General features: G+C 38.1%; 1 protein-coding gene across 2 annotated transcripts in view; it reads right to left on the reverse strand.

Annotated features, from left to right (window-relative positions):
* The window catches only part of pde4d (phosphodiesterase 4D, cAMP-specific), a 154,754-nt gene extending 134,791 nt beyond the window's left edge, over nt 1–19,963 (reverse strand). Inside the window, exon 1 of one of the 2 annotated variants that reach the window (XM_007548146.2) lies at nt 19,731–19,963. In XM_007548146.2, the coding sequence (XP_007548208.1) occupies nt 19,731–19,921 (191 nt within the window). In that variant the 5' untranslated portion in view covers nt 19,922–19,963. Of the gene's footprint in view, nt 1–7,007; nt 7,329–19,730 lie in introns of those variants that run through there. The other variant, XM_007548143.2, reaches the window with a different exon arrangement.
* Between the last annotated feature and the right edge of the window lie 1,647 nt (nt 19,964–21,610).

Genomic DNA, 21,610 nt, shown 5'->3' on the forward strand with positions numbered 1-21,610 from the left:
GGTTTGGGGGGGGCACCGATTTATGTTTTCGCATCCACCTGAATAATGTAGTTGCGCCCCTGGTAATATTAAATAACAAGAGCACAAATGTCAGTCTACACTGTGTTCAAATAATATCAGTCAATGTTCAATGACAAGTTGTGTGTTAGATGTATACTAGTTATGCCATTCTAAATGCACAATGAAATTTCTAATGAGAATGACTGCAATCAGTAATTTCCAAAACTAAATCAATTTCTTTTAATAATTCAGTATCAGTCAGGGAAACTTCAGCACTGGATCAAAGGAAACAAGGTACCAGGCCTGAAATAGTTTCTAAAAGTTTCAAATGGCAAAAGTTACAAAGATCTTTCAAGCTAGAACTTTCACTCACTCACAGAAAGGCATGCTGTTCAGGTATTTGCCGTTTCAGGGGTGCAGGTACTGTGCTTATAATTCATGTTTCCATTTATACTAAGACAGCTGATAAAATATGGGAGATTTTAAGAAGAAAATCAATTAAAAAAATGAAGAAAATAAGCCTAGACAGCCAAAATATGAAACTAAAACTACACAGTAAGTCAAATTAGCTTAAGCACAATAGTGAAATATGAGCATGTAATTTTGCAGACAGATGCACTTCTGATACTTGAAATGTTGCTACCCCTGGACAAAATCAATTTCCACTACTAACGCAAAAAAAAGGTGCAGTGTCCCAAATCATTATGCACAGACTGGAGTACAGGCGTGAGTTAGAGAAATTTCACACGAGGACCTGTAACAATGTTCCCCACAGACTGAACAGTTCAGTGGCTCTCAGCATTTGTATGAGCCTGATTTTTCACAATGTCGAAGAGGAAATGGTGACTGCTAGGAATGCTGACACGTTCTCACAAAGAAATCACAGCATCTTAGAAAATATACGTGTGAGGACCCTACATATCTCCAAGCTAATTGGGTTTTAAAGAAATATTTTCTAAAGAGCAATTTAAAATTATCAATAGACATACTGCTGCACTCAAAGGCAACAAACTAAAAGTTTTGGGTTATTTTCTTCCAACATACCTGCCAGAAAAAAAAGAAAAAAAAAACACAAACTACTGACAAACAAAACTTGCTGCCAACGACATACCGACAAATCGCCTTTGGACAAAGGCATGAAGACTATACAGTGACTGACCAGGGTATATGTTCATGCATACAAGTGTGAGCACCTCATGCAGAAAAGGGGGCTGACCAGCTCTGATTGGAGATTTAAGCAGAAGAGTTTAAGACAAAAGGTTGGCAACACCTGTTGTAGCACCGTGCTGCTCAAATAGTCAAAGAGATACACAACAGACTTGACATTACACGTAGTTGCTGCTCTAAAACTTACTTGGTGAATGATGAGCTGTGAAAGTTAAGTTATTAGATGCTAAAAGTCACATCGGTTTAAGATGTCATTTGTTTTGCACAATTTAAAAATTAAGCAAATGCTTACGTCAACAGTGCGTGAACAGCATGCACATAAGATTCAAGATGTCTTATTTTATAAATTACATCTGCCATTCTGACAAGGATAAAGCTGTCAGTGGTACATTGCTGGTCTAACACAACATGGCTAATGAAATTCCAAAAAGTCGCTTCTGTGAAACGTGGAATAAATGCCCATCTGGGTATATAACAACAGCAATAATTCCCTGTATTTTCTTTGGAGTTGTATGTAACAGACTAGAAAAAAGTAGAGAAGTGGAAGAATACAGTTGCATGCTTTTCAATTGTATTTAGCCCTCAATACTTTGATACACCTAACTAAAATCCAGCTCAACCAATTGCCTTCAGAAGTCACCTAATGAGTAAACTGCAGTCCTCCTACTCTTACAGTGCTTACTTGCAAAACCCGTGTTACAAGTTTGTACCATTTTGAGGTGGTTTATCTAAAGATAAATTGTAGTTGTTATGGGACAAAATTCGAAAAAGTCCAACGGGTATAAATTATTTCATCAAGGCACTGTCATCTTACACTAACATCCTCCACATTATTTATTCAAAAGAAAAGGGAGGAACAATCAAACCTTTACTTAGCGAGGTTCTTTTACAGTCCTGTTATGATGTGACTCTAAGTTGGCTCTTTGATCTGAGAAAAATGTTTGCTTTAGTACCAGCACTGTTTAAGCGCTGGAACCTGTTCCCTGGTAAAATTCTACATAAGCACAAGTAAAAAAAAAAATCTCACAAGATGCAAAAATACTATAATAATTAGCTTCCTTGTCTTAAATCCTTTAGTTCTATGGCATAAAACCTCACAAAGAAAATAATAGCTCTTCAGCTCATTACCCAGGCTACATAATGTTTGCTGATGAGCTCAACTAATGGAAAGTTTATGACCGCAATGTGTTCATTAGACCTTTTGAACTTGCTTCACTCCGAGAAGTGCCGCCATACAATGTATCTGAACTGCAGTGCTGCAGAAGCCTGTACACTATGTCTGTGATTAAGGCAGTGACTACAGATATTTATAGCTTTGTACCCAACAGCAGTTCCTGCCTCACTCATGAACACCCTAGGGATCTAATGACATAGCCAGGGGTTATTCTTCGTACTGGTTAAAAGCTTCACTCTGCAAATGCCATTCAGAGTAGGAGGACTGGCTGAAGTGAAAAAAAAAAGAAAGAAAATTCAGAGGCTGATAAGTACAGTACAGACTCAGTGAGTGGCGGATTGACTTCCAATCTTTATGTGAAGGGATACAAAAACCCAAATGCAATAAACGTTATCCATCACCTCTTCTCCCTTTGAGATGCTTACATCATTTTTGTTTTGATATTTTGCCTCCCACTGAATCACCCCATCTTGAGTTGTGACTGGACAAAAAGGAAAGCAACCATAATATTCCTCTTCACTGACATCTCCAAAGATAATGAAACCCCCTGCAGCGTCCCCATGGCAGGAGCAGTCAAGTAGCAGGAGAGGAATGGGAGAGATGCCACCTCCACATCAAATGATGATCCAGATTTTAAACTGAGGTCTCATAGGAAGCCTGGAGCAGAACCGTGGCCCGACTGTGACTGCGACATGTCAGTCCTTTGACCTCAGGACTGCCGATCTTTGCACCACACCAGCTACTTCACCGGCAACAACACAAGTACCTTCCGGGCAAAAATTAACTGTCTCTCCCTATAGGTTAAGCAAATATCAGCAGCATGTGTTAAGCAAGTAGCTGGCACTTCTCATTAGCTTTCTACCAGGGTCCAGCCTCAGAAGTTGTTTGTATCTGCCTGTTATAATCAGCGTATTTGTCTTGTTAGGATGACTTGAAGCTATAACTCGATTGCAGAGGCTTGCATGTGAAGACGTGTGACCTTCTGGTGTCTTTTTAATTGCAGCAGTCGGTCGAAAACGGGATTTTAATGTAAACAACACATGCATCACACACCAGCAGTGTGTAGGTTTAGGAATCCCTTAAATGAAGCGAAAGAAGCTTCCTTTCTCTTCCTAGAAGTCAGAACAACTTTATGCCTGCACTGAAAACACACAGTCTTGTTTTTTGTGTTTTGTTTTTAATGGCAGGTTAAGGTAGCATTTAAACAAAATGTGTGTTTTTCTTTAATATTTGCACTTACTGGCCATTTTTTAAGACAAATAATGAATAATCCAAAAATATCAGAGTACTTTTATTTATTTAGGCCATTTTATTTATTTAGGCCTGATGACTCGTGGAAGGATTACAATAAGGAAGAAAGAGCACTTAAAATATCTTAACCCATTAACTATCACCCTCTGAAACGCTTACATATAAGTCAATGGGTCCATAAGGATGCCAACGTTGTTAAATATAGCATGATTGTTGGCAACAGATAGGCTGGTCTGAGTCTTTTAAAAACTGTTGATCAACTGTGAACTGTTTCCAGGGTTTTTCCACAGATGTTTTTTTTTTTGTTTTGTTTTTTTTCAGAGAAAAGACTAAGCAAGAAAACACATCTAGCGAGCATCAGTTTGTGGGCAAACAATGCCCTGTTGATGCAGACTGGTTGAGGCAACTGTAACTTTAATAAACTTCCTGTTACAACCAAGGTATGCAAAACACCTTCTCCAAACCATCCATGTCATACTTAGAAACCGTTTGACTACAGCAGAGGAAGCTCATACAGGCCGTCAATCCTGTCAAGAAAAGAAACCGGAGACGACAATTTACACAGACACCAAAGTTGGACAAGAGCTAGGTGGAAAAGTTTTTCCTGGTCCAATGAATCTTTAGCAGCACCATTTAAACTGGCAGGTACCCACACATTATTTGTCACCTTTTTCCCATAACTGCCCGCTGAAATCTTCCTTTACTTACCCCTGCTGTTTGATTTTCCTCTCGTACCTTTATGATTCTTCTGTTGCGTACTTATGTATTTACATTTCTATGTGTTCACATGTTTATGTACAATTTCTTTAAAGGATTTTTGGCAAGATCATGTTGGTAAATGAGAACTGGCTCGCTAACATTTTACCTAGTAATGTAAAGTTGTTTTTTTTGAGGCAGTTCTAGAACTAATGAAAGATAAACACCTAACTGATGCACATAAAAATACAACTAATTAAATGTCTGTTTTAACAGTGAAGAAAGATGTGGTACACGGGGCCCACGGTTTGGATTTAGCCTGGTCTTAGTACATATACTGGAGAGCGATGTGTGCCTGTTACGCAATTAGCCTCCTGCGTGAAATCTGATTTGTTTGGGTTAATCTAATTGAAGCCTAATTTACCTCGTGAAGCAAATGTGAATGTTGTTTCAGTGGTCCACACTCCAGATGAACTGCATTCCTTATTTTAGAAATATCTGAATCAATTTTAAGATCACATGGGCGTTTTTAGTTCAGCACACCAATTTGCGCTTCCACCCTGTGTCCCAGGCGTCCGCTCCCTGTGTAGCCGTTCTGCCTCCGTGACAGTAGATGTTTTGTCCGACAGCCAGAGAAGCGAGAGGAGCCAGCGACACGCTTCCTATAGCCGACTTCCAAGGTGACTGGACCGGCGGGCAGGCATCACTCATCCAAACCTGCATTTATGGAAGAAAGAGCAACCGCAGGAAACTGCGAGCCATCTGACACAAACTTCCATCAGTAGTGTTCACTTCAGCCAATGAGCTTGAGGTGACCTTCTCAGATTTCATTACATTTGGTCTTTTTTTTTTCTCCCTCCTTTCTCTCCCACTCTTCCTTCTTTCCCAGAACAAGTGAGTAATTAGAGCAGAAAATTTTTCCCCACACACCCAGGCTGTCTTTTGTGTCAGGCTGTATATGCAGACAGTTTCACTACAACAGCTGCAACTGCACGGAAAGACCCAGCATATGTTATAGGTGTGCTGTTCAAATCCATCCTGTCGTATATAGTCAGTGTGCCCTCTCAGGAGAGGTTGTGGTCATTGCGTAATTAAGGAAGCAATAACACCTCTCTTTATAGCGCATAGTGGCAGCCAAGGGACTAAGTAACATTTGGCTGCGTAGAGATACTAAACCTAAGTAGCATCAATCGCACAACACATTTTAACATCATTGTTTTTGCAGAAAAAGGTGACAAAATGTGATGGGTTCAGGTGCCAGCCCATTTTAATCTTTCCTCTGACCTTTTACTTTTCAAAGCCAGACAATTACTCCAAGCAATCTTTGTCACTGCAGAAGAAAAAGCAATACGGAGGCATCATTAAATGGACCAAAGATATTTATTGATGTCTTTGGTTCATTTGAGATCAATAAGTAAATTGATTTGAGATCTGTAAGTAAATTGATATATGTTTATCAATTTACTTACAGATCTCTCTCTCTCTTACATATATTTACATATATATATATATATATATATATATATATGTGTGTGTGTGTGTGTGTGTGTGTGTGTGTGTGTGTGTGTGTGTGTGTGTGCAGTTTTTCACTCACTGTTTTTTAACTCCAATTATTTTGTTTGTAAACATACTTGCCAACAGTATGTGCTCTGATGTACTTTTTTATTGAAATATGTTGGTTCATATTTTGACAAGTTAATTTCTTTCCTAAAGGACTAACACTTAAAGGGGAAAAGCTGCTGTAGCTTCTTTCATGAGAAAAAGGTTGGAGGATTATCTATTTATTTGTGTGTACTATGATGGATGTAAAAGAAACATGCACTTCAAAGTACATGCTGTTGATTGGTTGGTTTTATGGACCAAAAATTGTTATCCTTTTTAGAGGGAACTAATTTCCAGTATTTAACGTGCATGTATAAAACTATCCGCAATGCATTTAATTTTGTATGTTGTAGTCATTGAGAAAAAAAAAATCTAAATCAGGCAAAATTTTAATCCTTAGTTGAGACTTCCAAAATGAAAAACATTTTTAAAACATCTGAAATAGGTATCAGTCAGTGACCGGTCAGTGCAAGATTCTCAAAAAAAATCTATTCAATTTCAACATTCCCTTGTTTAGGACTCTGAATCTTTACAGGGACAAAAGTCTGAAAACACATCTAAGTATATGGTTGTTATAATTCTTAATTAATTATGTATGTGTTCTTATTATAACCCAGTCCTCATAAGGCTGACACGTCTTGCCTGACCTAAATCAAACGGCCAGCTAAGCATTTGAAAGCGTCAATGCTTAGAATACTTCAAAAGGGAGATTAGCTTAATTTATAATCATTTTAAGTGGGTTTGGGATAATAATACTGTAACAGTTTATTTTATTTATTTTTTTTTTTGCATTATTCCTTATGCTATCGACCGAACTGCATGTGACATTTACTAGTTTAACCTTTGTCCCCGCGTCTTTATCAAAGCTTTGCGAATTTTTTTATTTTTTTATTTTTTTATTTTTTTTTTTTTTGCTTAGTGCATTTTTAAAAAAAGTCATGTAAAACTAAGGGTGCGTAAAAAGAAACAAAGCCAAACCTAATCCTCTAAAAGTTGCTACTAAATACAAGCGCATCATTTTAGGTCCACAACGCCCATCTCCACCGCCGGAGATTAAAGAGAAACAAGCTGAGGAAGAGCTGTTTCCTCTTTTGTTGTTGTTGTTGCTGCTCCTTACCGTCGAAGACCTTGAAAGGAGGACGGCCACGACATCCTGGATTTCTTCAGCCCGGGTCGGTGCCCCGTGTCCACGGCGTAAGTCCGGTCCATGTTCCTCGCGCTGAGGTACCGCTCGGTGTCCGAAAAGCCTCTTTGTCTCACGCGGTCGTTCTTGCGTACTGCCAGCGCGTGGCGGAGCGGAGAGAGCGACGCCTGGTTCTGCTGCCTCCACAGATGTTTGGGCGCCTTTGCACTCACGCCTGCTCCGCCGGCGGCAACCAAAGGAGCCGTCCCCACCGTCCCGCAAGCAGGTTCCATCCTCACTGATCCCGTTGTTTGTTTGTTTGTTTTTTTTTTTTAAATATCTATATATATAGATTTTTTTTTCAAGTGAAAATAAACACTTTCTAAACATGAAATCGGAAGAGGTAAAAATAATATTGTGAGAGATTTCCTCAGGTCAGGTTTTTCCCCCCTTTTATTAAATAAAACATAGAAGCAGCAAAGTAAAAACAATGTTCCTCGGTTTCACGTCCAGTATGTTTTGAGTTCAACTCCATCAACTTTGTCCTTAAAGCCACGCGCAAACGGGACAGAAGGAGCCCAAATTGAATCCATTTACAAATTACGAGGCAAAGCTCTGTGGCTGCAGTTTGGACAGGGGGAAACTGTCCCAGAGTAAGCTTACAGAAAGGAGTTCACAGCTGAGCCCGGTGTCCATCTGCTCCCGGCTTTGTCCGTGCATCTCTGTAAAGTGCATGTGGTCATGCGGCAGCTGTTCAGGACAGTAGTCCCCAAGAAACGTGCAAAACTTCTGAGGGTGATGCCATCCGGACGTATCACCATTGTTCCTGCTTCTAGGTTTGCCTTGCAGGAACGAACAGCCGACCGGAATATATACAACAGGAACATACATTAAACATGAGGGACCCACCCCGAGGTACCTCCCCTAAAATCACCCCGAGTAAAGCAGGATGTGGGATCGGGCATGGAGCCAGGTGGTTAGATGGTGAACAGGTTTCTCCCAACAATAGCAGGCTTTTGTCTTTTCTTTTCTTTTTTTTTTTCTTTTTTTTTTTTTTTTGGTGTTGCAAAATTGGATAGACAGCAAAATGCTGAGCTTATGTGTTCCATCATACAGATAACACATAAAAAATAAAAAATAAAAAGCTGATCGGAGTAAATAATTAAACTGAGACTGTGCAGGATATGTGTCCATCACTGCAGGTTACACAGGAGTGCAAACACCCAGTCCATCTCGTTAAACTTCCCCTCCTTTGCTGTTTGCCATCAATTCCAGGGCAAAGGTGGACTCATCTTTCCTTCATTTCGCCCTCCCCTAACGCTCACAGTGCAGCTCGAGCCTGTTTTCCTGGAAGCTATAACGCTGTTGGCAATGCGGTCGCACATGTTCTAGCAGCAGAAATATAATCCTCCAGGAACAAGGAGAGGGATAACGGAAGTGGCAGGTAAGTGTAATGGTGGCAGGACGGCACAAAGCACACAAAAGACTGTGAGCACAAGCGTAGCATCCAGGTGGACTCCATGTTAAAACTCCCAGACAGAATCGTGTTATATGGAGTCCAACCCATTTGTAGCAAAATGGCAATCCTTCAGTGAACTTTTCTTGGGTTCTGGATGCCTGCAGCAAAACTATCGAGCTACCTGTGAGAACATTGCATAGTGAGCAAAAGGCTAAATAAAATTTCCCAGATTTGAGTTTCAAATACCAGCTATCCTGCTGTGACTTGCAAAATTGCAGAATAATTATGCAATGACTGCCAAAAATGATCTCTTGATGATCAAGAACAATAAAGGTAGGTCCTCTGCTCTCTTTATGCACTTTGTAGCATGTCTCATGCATAATGTTTTGGATTTCTATGACTGCTGTACTGGCATGCAACATAACTGAGACTATGGCATCAGAATGCAATGTTTATGTGTGGCGACCATAAACAGAAATCAGTAACACACTAAACTCTGGGAAGAAACAGAAATAGATTGATCCCAGTTTGAGGGCTAAAGAAATTAATCCTTAGTTTCACCAACCAAGTTAGACTCCAGCACCAATAGGTTTTCAGAAATATGTTCTTACGCAGACATACCCTCGGATCTTCGTCTTTCTGATTTTTATTTTGTTCATCTCCGTCTGAGTTGCATTCCTCGGGGAAAAGGTGCTTCAGAATCCACCTGAGAATGTTGTCATAAGTCACTCTCTCTCTGCATGCTGTTCACTAAAGCCAACCAATCACCTTGAAAGTGCCTTCTTTCCATCAGTCCCAGTTGATTTGAAATTTTGCTATCTATCATCAGGTTTTACAACACCCACTGGCTATTAAAAAGTTTACTTTGCGGAAATATTTTTGTACACTTTTAAAATTTGGTTAGTGTTTTTAATCCTTCTTTAGAAAATCAAAGTTTTATTAATCTTCCCCTTTTTTTTCTAATTGATGTATTGGTAAAAAATTAATAAATAAATAGGCACCTCTGCTATGTGCTTTAAAGTCAAATGTCCGGTTCCTGTAGCAAAATGTACTCTGACAATGACAGTGACTGAATTTGTGAATGCATTTCTTTTCTATTTATTTCAGAAAAAGAAACATATCCAAGTAAATTACACATAAATAGGTTTATTTGATTTTTGAAACATCATTTTTTAATTTCTTTTCTTTGGTATACATTTCATCAGGAGTTTTTCTTTGTTTATGTTGTGTTTGACTGTTGGATTGAAGATACAAGACAGTCCCTGAGGTAAGTATGGTACAGTCAATAATTAGTGATTTCCCCTGACTGCTCCAATACAGATCTCATTATTCTCACTGGGGTTATCAGCAATGCTTGGCTAACTCAAATAAGCAAGTTCTTTGGTTGCAACAATTTCGTGAACATTCACAGACATAATTATGATTGGCACAAGTCAGGAAAAAAAAACATATTTGTGCATAAATATTTTTGCAGTACAAATTATGCTTGTTTGCTGCTTTATGTTCCTTTAAACATGGAAAAATTAACCTAATCAGTTCCTCACACTGAGCAGTGCAGAATTTTAATTAAGAGGAGCGGGGCAGGGGAAAGAGCTGGTATTTGACTGGTATCAGAGGGGGAAGAAAGATTTGTACGTCTGAATCTGAACGATCGTGAAATTGTTCTCTTCAATCTGATTCCTAGTATAAAACATACAATCCACATGACAACGTTTTCCTTTTTAGGAAATTTATACTGCATTAAGATTAGATTAATCTCTCGTAGTCCTTGGCTGTTCATTTGGATCAGACAGTCTCAACACATAGTTTTGCATATGTACTTTTTTTCTTGGTTTATTTGTTGAAACTTGTCTATGATGCAAATGCAGAGTCACGGCTTCCCGAACACAAAAACGTTCATGTCTATGTAAATGGAGCAACGTTTCATCTACTGTTTATCAGCGTTGCACCAGTTGTTGTGCCAGCGAATCGCGGTCTCTTTGGACCCGTGGCTGGCAGTGGAGTCGGTTGATGTTTATGTGGGACTATGCTACAAGTCCAAACGCAGTGAGTGATATTTCACAGAAATCTAAAGTGCTTTGGTGGCTGCAGAAAGACAGTACAACAACAGAGATTGTCCTTGCAAAAGTATTCATACTCCTTTAGCTTTTGGATTTTGCTATGTCTCAAGCACAAACAGCATAATACATTTGGATTTTGTCTGCCTGTGAATAGCTAAAACCCATAAAAGTTTGAGCCCTCCTCTCAGAAAGCGAATACCTGTCTATTTTAATTGTCCAAGCATCAAATGTATCTTGATCTGCATTAATATCCACAGTGGAAATATCCTTAGCACTACCGGCTAGTAGCGTGCCACATGCTATTCCAGGTATTTCAGCTTCCCAGTTTCTTTTCAATATTTTAGGTATTTGCAAATAGATTGATTTTAGGTGACTACTTTACAAAGGCTTAATGAAAATCTGGACCTAAAAAATAATGCTTAAAGATACTCTCCATCCAAGCTGACCGAGTTTGAATTATGTTGCAAAGGAGAATGATCAAAAGAGTTCAGTGCTTAGATGTGGAAAACTGGCATAGACATACCTGAGATACTTTCTCCTGCAATTGGAGTGAAAGGTGGTCTTGAAACAAATAGACTTAGCAGGACTGAATGTAAATTCATGCCACATTTTTCAGATTTAATCTGCCCAAAAAATGGAAAACTATGGATAATGGACTACCATCAAACTGCACATATGGTGAAGGGTTATTGCAGTAAAGCAGAAAAACTATTCAAAGTTTCCAAGGGCCATGAATACCTCAACAAGGCACCTTTTGTAGTAAGAAAAAAATGTTTTTGGCCTTGCAATAAGGGGCTGAGATTCTTATTCAGCCACCTACAAATTTAGTGTAACAAATTTCTCTCGGAAGTTGAAGATGGTGCATTTAATGGCATGTCCTCCATCCAGAATGCTAGACTCCAGCTGACTGATGAACAAAGGAAGTGCAGCTAAGATGTATACCCTTTGTTAAACACTCTTCCCATCACCAGTTTCCTCTCTGGATGTGTTCTGATTTGAGCCAGTCAAATTTCATCTATGAGATTTTTGTCTGACAGTTTGACTAAATTCAAAACACCAGGATTCACGAACCTCATATTGTAAAAGATGAACTCAACAGAGCATGAGACATTGTGTTTTTTACACATGAACTGGCCACCTTAGAGTCTTAACCCTATTTTAACACAAGATTTGCTGCACAGAGTATGACTCATCTTAAAAACAACTTTAAAATGAAAAAGAAGCAAAAGTCTTATCTGCTCGGTCAGATTAGATGAGTGTCAGTGAATATCAGTTAACTTTTGCCACAGATTCTTAATGCTAGTTTTTCCGCCATGCATGGCATTTTACATGTATTGTTCTTGACGTTTTGTTTTTCTAAGTGTTTGCTGTGTCCCTGACATGGCTTGCAATGGGAATTCTTACAGACTTCTAACAATTCTTCTCACCAATCTTTCTTAAAAGGTCAAATATTATCCAAAATCTTACCCCGGACTTCTCTGGTGTGTGTGTTTTTTTTTGGGGTTTTTTCACGATGCTGTTCTGTCATCAAAGTTCTCTAAAAATATGTCAAAGGAACAACTGTATTTATATTGAAATTAAACTGCAAACGTGGTCTTGCTAGAGTAAAGGCACAACATGCATCGTCAAAATACACTGAAGACTGCAGTTAGTGGAAAATCTGTTTAAAAAAAATCAACACCTCAATACTCAATAAATACTTTTGCCAGACATGTCGTGCCTGTTCGTTTGTATTCCAGGCAGTGAACGTGTCTAAAGAGTTGACAAAATCCAAACCAGCTTTAAAATCACTGAAAAAAATCTATCGCATCTATTTTAAAGTAAAGCCTCTAAAAGATCCACATTATATTTCTGTAAATATGACAGAACTCTTTATAATGATAAAATGCTAATTCAGCTAATACAACAGTGCTCTGTAACATGTTAGGAAAGCTTGCCGATTGCTGATCAACCCATCAAAGTTCACTGACAGTCAGACGGAGGCTGAGCTGCCTCTACATCAAATGCCCTATGCCTTTTTTTCCCCCACATTATCAGAACAGCAAGATGAATTATTCAGTATTGACAATGTTTCTTCATTATGAGTGGCAGGCTCTGTCACAGATACAGGTGACTGAACAATCTATATGTTCAATGCATCTATGCGGCAGGCAAAATTGCCAAATTGAGAGAACATGTTCTTGTGAATCACACAGCAATTACGAGGAACAGGAGACAGTTTCCACAGATTTGCCGTGAAAATAGCTTTGCTCGCTTGAAATTTAACTACTGGCAACTTATTTTATGTTGTTTTTCTAAGTTTTTGTCATGCTTTATTGCTATTTAAAATACACTTACAGAACTGTAATCATGTTTTTTTGTTTTAAACTGTGAAGTTCAAACAGCATTTTGCTATATTAAGCAGAAACTGACAGCTCATTTGTTGTACCTAAGGTCCTATCATCATCATCTGTGGTAAAAGCACAGAGGGAGAGCTAGAAATGTGAAGGATGAAGCTGGTGTATTTTCCTTCTCATCTGGCACATTAGCAGCCACTGCACAGAGGTATGCAGGTAGCACTATGTGTATAAGTAAGATTCAAAGCCCTTTCGAAGACTGCCATCAAGATCAAAGTTGAGTCAGAGAGGACCATCATTGTCCCCTGTGTAAATGAGAGGATTCTGTCATGTTTCAATGGAGACAAAGTGGGATTTTAGATTTGACAGACAGCTTTGACCACTGACTTCACAGGCTGCTTTAAACTTACTAGCTGTACTTCGATTTCCAAACTGCATCATGGTTTCCCCACTGGACCGCCAGCTCCAATAGAGAAGGCTGGCTGGTGGGTATATATAAAACCCTCCAGGAAAAAAAAAAAAAAAAAGCAAGTAGGAGAAATCGTGTTTTCCTTTGCCAAAACTGACTTTATCCACAACTCTGTGCTAGCAAGAATCTCCAGACAGAAGCTGATTATTTCCCTAGATTTGTTTTCCAACACATTCGAGGGTCATAAATAAATAGCAGACACAGTATGTGTAAAACTGCTTTGTGTTTTACTTTGAAATAAAATCCACTGATTTCTGGTTGCCTTAGCTTGTTATGTCTGTAATGTTCCCTCTTTTACTGTCAGGATTAGTAAGTCACAGAGGTGAGGAACAGAAATCTGTTAGACCTCAAATGTTTGATGAGTCACACCGTCTGAAGCCAGATGGGGAACATTTAAATACCAATGCTTTGCGTGTTATTAAGCCATTAACAGCAAGGATACTTTCCTTTGCTGCAGACTGATTTCATATTTTGCTTTCTGCCCTTTCTGATGCTCTCTGTTCCTGTGCAAGGACACCCAGTTTGTTACAAAGCTGACTTTCTGTGACAATAGACATTCTGTCACCTTTTTTAATCTCTCTTTAGGAATAAAACAGAAAGTGCAGATGTAAAAAGTAAACTAAGACTTCATAGCTGCAAGAGCATCATTTGCGGGTACATACAGTTGCACTAATTGATTTTGCCAAAATTAATTGATTTTGCCAAAATCAATTAGTCCATCACTAATTTAATTTTTTCAAAATCAATTAGTAATGTGGATGTAAATATTGGCTGTTTAAAGGATGTGAAAGATGATGGGTTGATTCTTTCCGTTCAGTAATTCATTCTTAGATGAATAATAAATGAGAAACGCCTCAGTGGACGTATTTTTTTAATGGAGGTAATTTAAGTAAGCTTTGGTTCTGTCCCTGTACTTGCAAAGCATCCCTTGGAGCATTTCAAAACCAGAAGGTCAGTTTTCTGAATTTACAAGCCAGAAAACAATTGACTTACAACACCTTTTGCACAATTTATCTCTTTTGAGACATTACTGACTAAAATATCAGGTACACCTCACAAAAGAATGAATTTTACCTTTTGTGACATCGCTACTTCATTATTTTTATAAAGCGGTTGGAGCAGCAAGCCTTGTTTGTTTTCTTCTTTTGCATCAAAACTACCGCCACCTTTTCAGTAGATGATGTTTTTAATACAATCTGTGTGTTGTGAATATCTCCGGTCATTTAGAAAAAAATATCAGTAATTTATAAAAACATGCCTAAGAAATGGCTTGCAAAATAACCCACTTAAAATCAGGTAAACTGCATCAAAACAAATAAAGCCAATTTAAAATCTAGTGTGCTGCTTCACAACTAGACAGACAGTAATGCTGCCAACAAAAAGACTCTTCAATCTGTTGATTAAAGACCTCAGGGGGGAAAAAAAGCTCTATTTTTAATATCACCAATTTAATTCTCAGGGATTTTGATTAATGTGCGATTCTCCTTGCCATCAAACTCCACATTTTACAAAACAGACTGGCCTCTTGGTTGAAGCTCCCTTAGTACTATGCTGCGTTTGGTTTGCTTAAGACTTTGGTGCATGCAGGAATTGCGAACACTCTTGGTAGTTTGAAAAGGTTTATTGAGATCATGGTTTGGCAGGTGGCAGGAGGAGCTGGATCCCCACTGGAAGAGAAGAAAGAAGCAAGTCTTCGATGTTTGAGATTTTTCAGGAGAAGGAGATGGGCAATGGAGAATGGAGTTTATCTTACTGTTTGGGAGGAGAGATGAAAATCTGAGGAGAGTTAAGTATATCCACAGAAGAGTTTGTGGTAAGTGGATGACTAGTTTGAGCAGAGATTTTTATCCGTTCTCTATGTTCCAGTACTAGCAGGGGTGAATGAATACTGGAGGTTAAACAGGAATGTAGATGCATGACGAAGGTCGGTGTGGAGAACGAACAACGGAGAATCTGGAGAGGTCGAATGAGACCCTGGAGCTTGTCCAGGTAATTCCTAATGTCCTCATCAGACAGCGAAGAGGAAGAGCGATCGAGTAAGAGTCTATTTACAAAATATGCAGTCCAACAAAGGTCAAGCAAAGATCATCACAAATGTGAGAAAACCATTTGCCGTCTACTTCAGGGAAACCGCTCTTCTAAATACTCCTTTGTAATTTTGGTCACATGTATTCCATCTAGACCACGAGTGCAAGTGACACCTCTCAGAGGAAAGACAAGAGAAACAACACGCACATACAAAAAAACCTCCTTCTCCTGCACAGAACATTGTGAACAAAAACACAATGCGCCCATGCTGAAAACCTGAGCAACACAATTCCAGCTCGTTGTAACACCTTCCACATTTGGTCTTGTCTGTTTTCAAGTGTCCTCTTCAGTGTTCAGTGCAGTTGGGTTTAATTAACTACGGTCAATGACTCAGTGTTCTTCTTCAGTCAGAACTTCAAGACATGTTTTGGCCTCATCATTGTGCTGCAGTTTGAGTCAGGGTCCAGGTGATTCAGTGGAAAAATCCTGTTCAAAAACAACACCTCCAGTCTGACCACCGCTATTATTTTCTATTCTGTTTGACTCATTACACATGCAGTTCTGGTATTGCCATGGATATAGAATGTGTATCTTTCAATTAGTGGGATCTTTCTTTTTTCTCTTCTCACACTTAACAGTGCAGTCTTGTATAATGGGGAGTTGACGAAACATTGTTGAAATAACAGCAATAGTGACTCAGAGAAGTGTTGGACATTCCCCCACCAGCTGTTGATCATTCATAAAATATTATTTTTGTTGTTTCTTCCGGCCTATTCATAAGCTTTCAGCTATTTGTCCTGTTATAATCCCTGTGTAATATCATCAACCTTCTGCAAGGAATCTATTAAAAACTCCTGCTTTAATTCAATTATTCCAGCCCATGTACTTGGGTTATCTATTCACTACTCCTCCACATCACCATGTGTCAGTTCTCCAAGCAAACACAGACAACACTAACCCTGATTAAAGGAATAATGAACTCAATTTTTTGAAATTTAATTGGAAAACACTTAATGTGGGGAACTCTTAGTTATCACTCATGACTGCGAGAGAAACACAACAAACAAACCTTCTGCCTCAAATTATAATATTTCATCCTTTATTGCCTCAAGTTTCTGTCTAAATGCTAATCGCGTATAAGTAGAGTTTAAACTCAAATGAATAAGTTCATGAATTTTAACAGGAGTGTACTAGGACTCATCTGAACAAGCATCAGATGAGGAGCTTCTGAAGGATTGTAGCCAGTAAATAAACTTCTCTGCTGATTAGTTATTGACCGCGCAATATTTCATGGACACTGGAGCCAGTTCTCCTAGATTGGCAGACAGGTCGCCCTTTTTGACTGAATCCCACACAAGTACATGGAAAAGCCATACAAACTCCAAATACTCCTGTTTGGGATTTGAATTCAGAAACTTCTTGCTTCTTGATTAGAGATGGTAAATATTACAGTAATTGGAAAAAAAAAAATATATATATATATATTTTCAGCCATTTACAATGTAGGACAAGCACAAATGAAAGCCAAATATCAAGTACATGACACTAATATTCTGTCAGTGCTTCTCTTTTAACTTACTTAACAAAGATCTATAGCTTTAAACACTTCTGTGACTTTATACAAATCTGAAATTATTGCAAACACAATTTGGTTTCGAGCTCAGCCAGGCTGCCACAGGTTTGAAAATTATCAAAGGGAAAGTAGATTGTTGTAGGAACTCTCATTATCTAAGTTTCTTCAGTTAATGCTGCTGTGCTGCTCTGTGGGTTTTGCAGCGTTGTTATAGCCAGACGTGTTGTGTTGTTGCGTTAGAGTTTTATGAAGTTGCTGCTTAAGGTTTTAACATATTGATTTTCATTTTAATAAGCACCCTTTTTCAAAAATTCAGCTCCAGAGGTTGCTGGGTGGTCTTTAGAACAAAGCAGTCTTATTTATCGGCTTTTCGAAGTTGCTTGCTCTGATGCTAATACCCTAACAGGTGGCTCTAGATGAGATTGCACTTCACAACAGACCTAAAGATTATATGCAACATCTTGCTGCAAACACTGAAGGACCTGAGCTTCCTCAACAAGGAATGTCTGTAATATCTCTTAATTTAAAAAGGCTGAGCAGGAATACTGTAAAGTGCTGGAGATAATCCAACATATTTATTTTTTTGTGAGCAAAACATATTTTATTTTGGGAGTAAAATGTGTTATGTTTTATAATCAGCTCAATATGTTTTACTCTTCCCCTCTATTATTTTTTTAGACATATGTATGTATTTAACACATCAGAAAACAGTATATTTTAAGATACAAACTAAGTGTCTGGAGTTGTCAAATTATTTTATATCTCAAATTGTTACTGAAAGTAGAAGTCTCCCTGAAATCTTATGTCAGAGCTAAAATGCTTATATTCATGATTACAGTTTTGTATTTATTCCAGCTTTTCCTGAAGAAAATGTGGATCTAACATTTGATTAAGGAAGCAAAGGAAAAGAAAATATGTTAACTCATTGTGTAAGTTTGCACTCTTACAAAATGCTCTCAAATTTGCATGACAGTTTCATTACAATGTGAAGAGGCAGAATATTAGCTAAAAAACCCAGAAATAAACATAACACCAAAGTTAAAACTGATTTGTATGTCATAACTAAAATACTTATTTAGTCTCCGTCTTCTCATTTGGCATCCAGATCAAATCAGATTAGTGACTCTGATCTGATCTGGATCAGAGTCACTGAAGATCAGAGTCAAATGTAAGTTTGCAATAAGTTTTCCTAACAAATGTAGTAACAAAATATATGACGCAATTTGCTAGAGTGACTCTGACAAAGCATGCCAAAGACAAAGAGCTGCAGTGAGGCTGAAATGTTCCCCAATACTTTCTTAGTGAGAAGGTGAGAGGTGTTGGTGTAATCATTGGAAAATGGAAGAAATATAATATTGACGGTTCCCCTCAATTTGAAGCTCTATTCAAGAATTTGTCTCAAGCAGTGAGAACTTAGAGAAAGGTGGGGAATTAGGCATGTTGCTGATCTGAAGACAGTGCAGACCAAAGTCATGACATGACAATTTTAGGACACATACAGACCAATGGATGGTACTCTGAACTAAAACTAACTAAAACTTTATATTCTCATGCAGAAGACAAAAGATGGGTGATGAATTTTGCATCACTGGCCTCTCTGAATACCAACAGTACCAATTAATGAAATCCGGCATTGTTTGTACATTGAAGTCAGTGTCTTTGACAACCAGGCTTTTCTCCGTCTCCCTCAATAGAACTTGACATATTGATCTTTTTGATTGTGTTTCCACTTCTGTCTGGGAGAGCTTTGAACACAACTGATTAAGTTTCTGTTCAGCAAGGCAGAATGACGTCCACAGAATCCATCAGTCTAGTTATGATTTTATGGTAAAAGGCCTGCAGATGCTCTGTAAAAAAATACATAACTTCTGTATCTGTGTTGCAGTTCAAAGAGGGTGAAAAAAAAAAACCTCACATCTTGAATTTGTTTACATTTTATCACCTTGCAGCTGCCAACTTCAGTCTTCAACAGACCCACACAAAGTAGTGCATAAGTGTTTCACAGAAATAAAATGAGACATTGCTTTTTGATTTATTTACAAAAAGAATTCTAACTACTGATAATTGCAACAACACATCAGGGTGGGGTAAAACCAGCTTGCCTCATGACGGACTACACCCAGCTCACGTTCTCTAGTAGTGGGTGAACAATCCAACGCTTGGTAAATTCTGCTTCACAATGACAGGAAGAGCCGACATCAAAGGAGCTTTGAGATCCCCAAAGCTCAGGATATTGTTTTGCAACTTAAGGACGCTTTAAACAGAGTTTTGATCCCACATCTTAATCCTAGACTCCTCTGCTGTGTTTTTTGGTCTTCATAATACAGCTTTTTTATTTATTTATTTATTTATTTTTTTTTACACTCATGTTCTTTGACAAATTACTGAGTCCTTTGTAAAACTGGTGTAGTTTCTTTTTACAAGAGGCCCATTTCTCAGATTAATCGTACCTTTTGAAAATAAAAGCCTTTAAGCAGGTTCTAGACTTGCTTTTTAATCCCATATTTCTGTATTGAAATAGTTTTTTATTTGTGTGCTGTAATATAATTTTAAATGTTATGTTTTCATTAGATGAGAACAGAAAATGATCAGCGTTAACAAAGCAAAGGCTTTAAAACATTATGTAATTAATCTATATAATGAGAGATTTATCTGCTGGTTTTGGTCATGTGACATCACTGGGCGCCACTTAGTGTTGCAGATTGGTTATACTGTGACTGACTAAGCTTTTCAGGTTTTATTCATTCTATGCCATGTAGTTGTTTGAGGCCCACTTGTCAACATCCTCCTACCTGGTGGTGTCAGCAGAGGTGATGGCGATGAGTGGCGGTGCTCGTAATGGCAGTGTTGTGGGCCGAGGTGGGACGGTGACTGTGTCCGGCTCGGGCTTTCGGTCGCAGTAGTACTGTTCAGCCTGTCTAAAGGCCAGGGGGGGTAGCTGAACTGTCCGGCAGGAGAGCCTCCGAACCATAAAGGGCTCCATGCAGGTGACGGGCCCTGGTTCTGGGGAGTCAGATGACTCATCAGACGCCTGTGGGAAAAGACATGGCTGTTAAAATCTGACATTGAGGAAGTGTCAATGTAATTACAAGTGCAGGCTTGTAATTACATTTAAAAAAAAGTCTAGATCTATAAAGGCTGGAAAAAACCCTGGATGGAATATTATAAAGCACCAGTTACTTTTATATTATGTTGTCTCTTGTTCACACAATATCACCAATATCTAATCGAAAGCCTCACCAACTCACATTATGTTGAATATTAGATTAAATCACAAAGGCATCAGTCAGGTTTCTAAGGGCTTTAGCAACCACACATTTATTCAGGTCAGTGGCAACCTTCATTGATGTAAAACATATTCTCTGAAGCCCTTTCAATAGCACTCTTTTTATTTGAAAAATCTGGACTAAGCATGTGCTGTGACAAAGTGTGCTTAATACCACTTGAACTTTTAACAGTTTTTTCAAGGAACTGCCACATCATTCAATATACTATATGAGGATTTTCTTCTGATAGAAAAACCCAAAGTGGTGTACAATTGTAAAGATTTTTTATTGTTAAGAAATGTGGTGTGTGTGGGTGTGTGCATGTTTTGTTTCACTGCAGTTACAGCTGAAGGTCTTTAAGAATATGTCTCTGCTGACATTTTAAGTGTACAAGTTGAAATTTCTTTTCAGTATAGTTCATCTTCAGTCAAACTGGAGTAGGAGCATTTTTGAAGTCAATTTTGAAGTCTTACAGAAAAACTCAGTCTTATGCATTTCAATCTTGGCCAATCTAACAGGCAAATGTTTTTAATCTAAACCATCCCATTATAGCTATAAGTATATTTAGGATAATTATCCTCCTTTAAGGTGAACACATATCCTTGCTGATGTGCCTTATTGCATATTACTGCCATCCCCATGTTTAATTGGGGAGATAATATGCAGTAATATGCAGTACCAGGTTTCCACCACACAGCATTTTGCATGTAGGCCAAAATGGTTCATTTTAGTCCTGATTGGCTAGATAACTTCATTCAGTGCATTTCCTGTTTCCTACAGATGACTTGTACAAACACTACAAAAAATTCTTTTGACTTTTTTGATTAATTCAATCAGTTTGTCAGTTTTCTACATGATTTGTGGAGTGCACAGCTAACATTTGTCACTTGACTCAGTTTGAAGTTGTTCCACACTCTTGTTTTTTTTTTTTTTTTTTGTTGTCATTGTTGTTGCTGGATTGAACAGTGCTTTGAGAAATGTTAAAAGCTGAAAGCATACATTTATTACCAAACCCCACTTCAAACTTATTCACAACGTTATCTTATATAGTAAGATATTTAGAAAATGATGTATAATTTCCCTTCCATCTCTCAATTTTAAACCACTTTGCGTTGATCTCTCCCAAAAGAAAGTCAGCAAAATCCCATACTACTGGAGTTTGTTGATGTAAAGTAAAAAAAAAAAATCCAAAGGCTATCAACAGTTTTACATGGTATTACACAAACAAAGTATATAGAGTGAACTAAAGACAAAATTGCAGGAGTAATTCTCAGAATGCTTGCAAGAGCCTTGTTGAATTTTCAATATGATTAAGATTGTGCCCTTACTCAAAATAGTACATGAAGCCACTAGAGCAAGGCTGCCTATTTTGAATTTAATTAAAAAAAGTTTTTCTTTGCTGCATC

This window comes from Poecilia formosa, unplaced genomic scaffold, assembly GCF_000485575.1.
Source record: "Poecilia formosa unplaced genomic scaffold, Poecilia_formosa-5.1.2 Scaffold25, whole genome shotgun sequence".
In the NCBI taxonomy this organism is placed as follows: Eukaryota; Metazoa; Chordata; class Actinopteri; order Cyprinodontiformes; family Poeciliidae; genus Poecilia; species Poecilia formosa.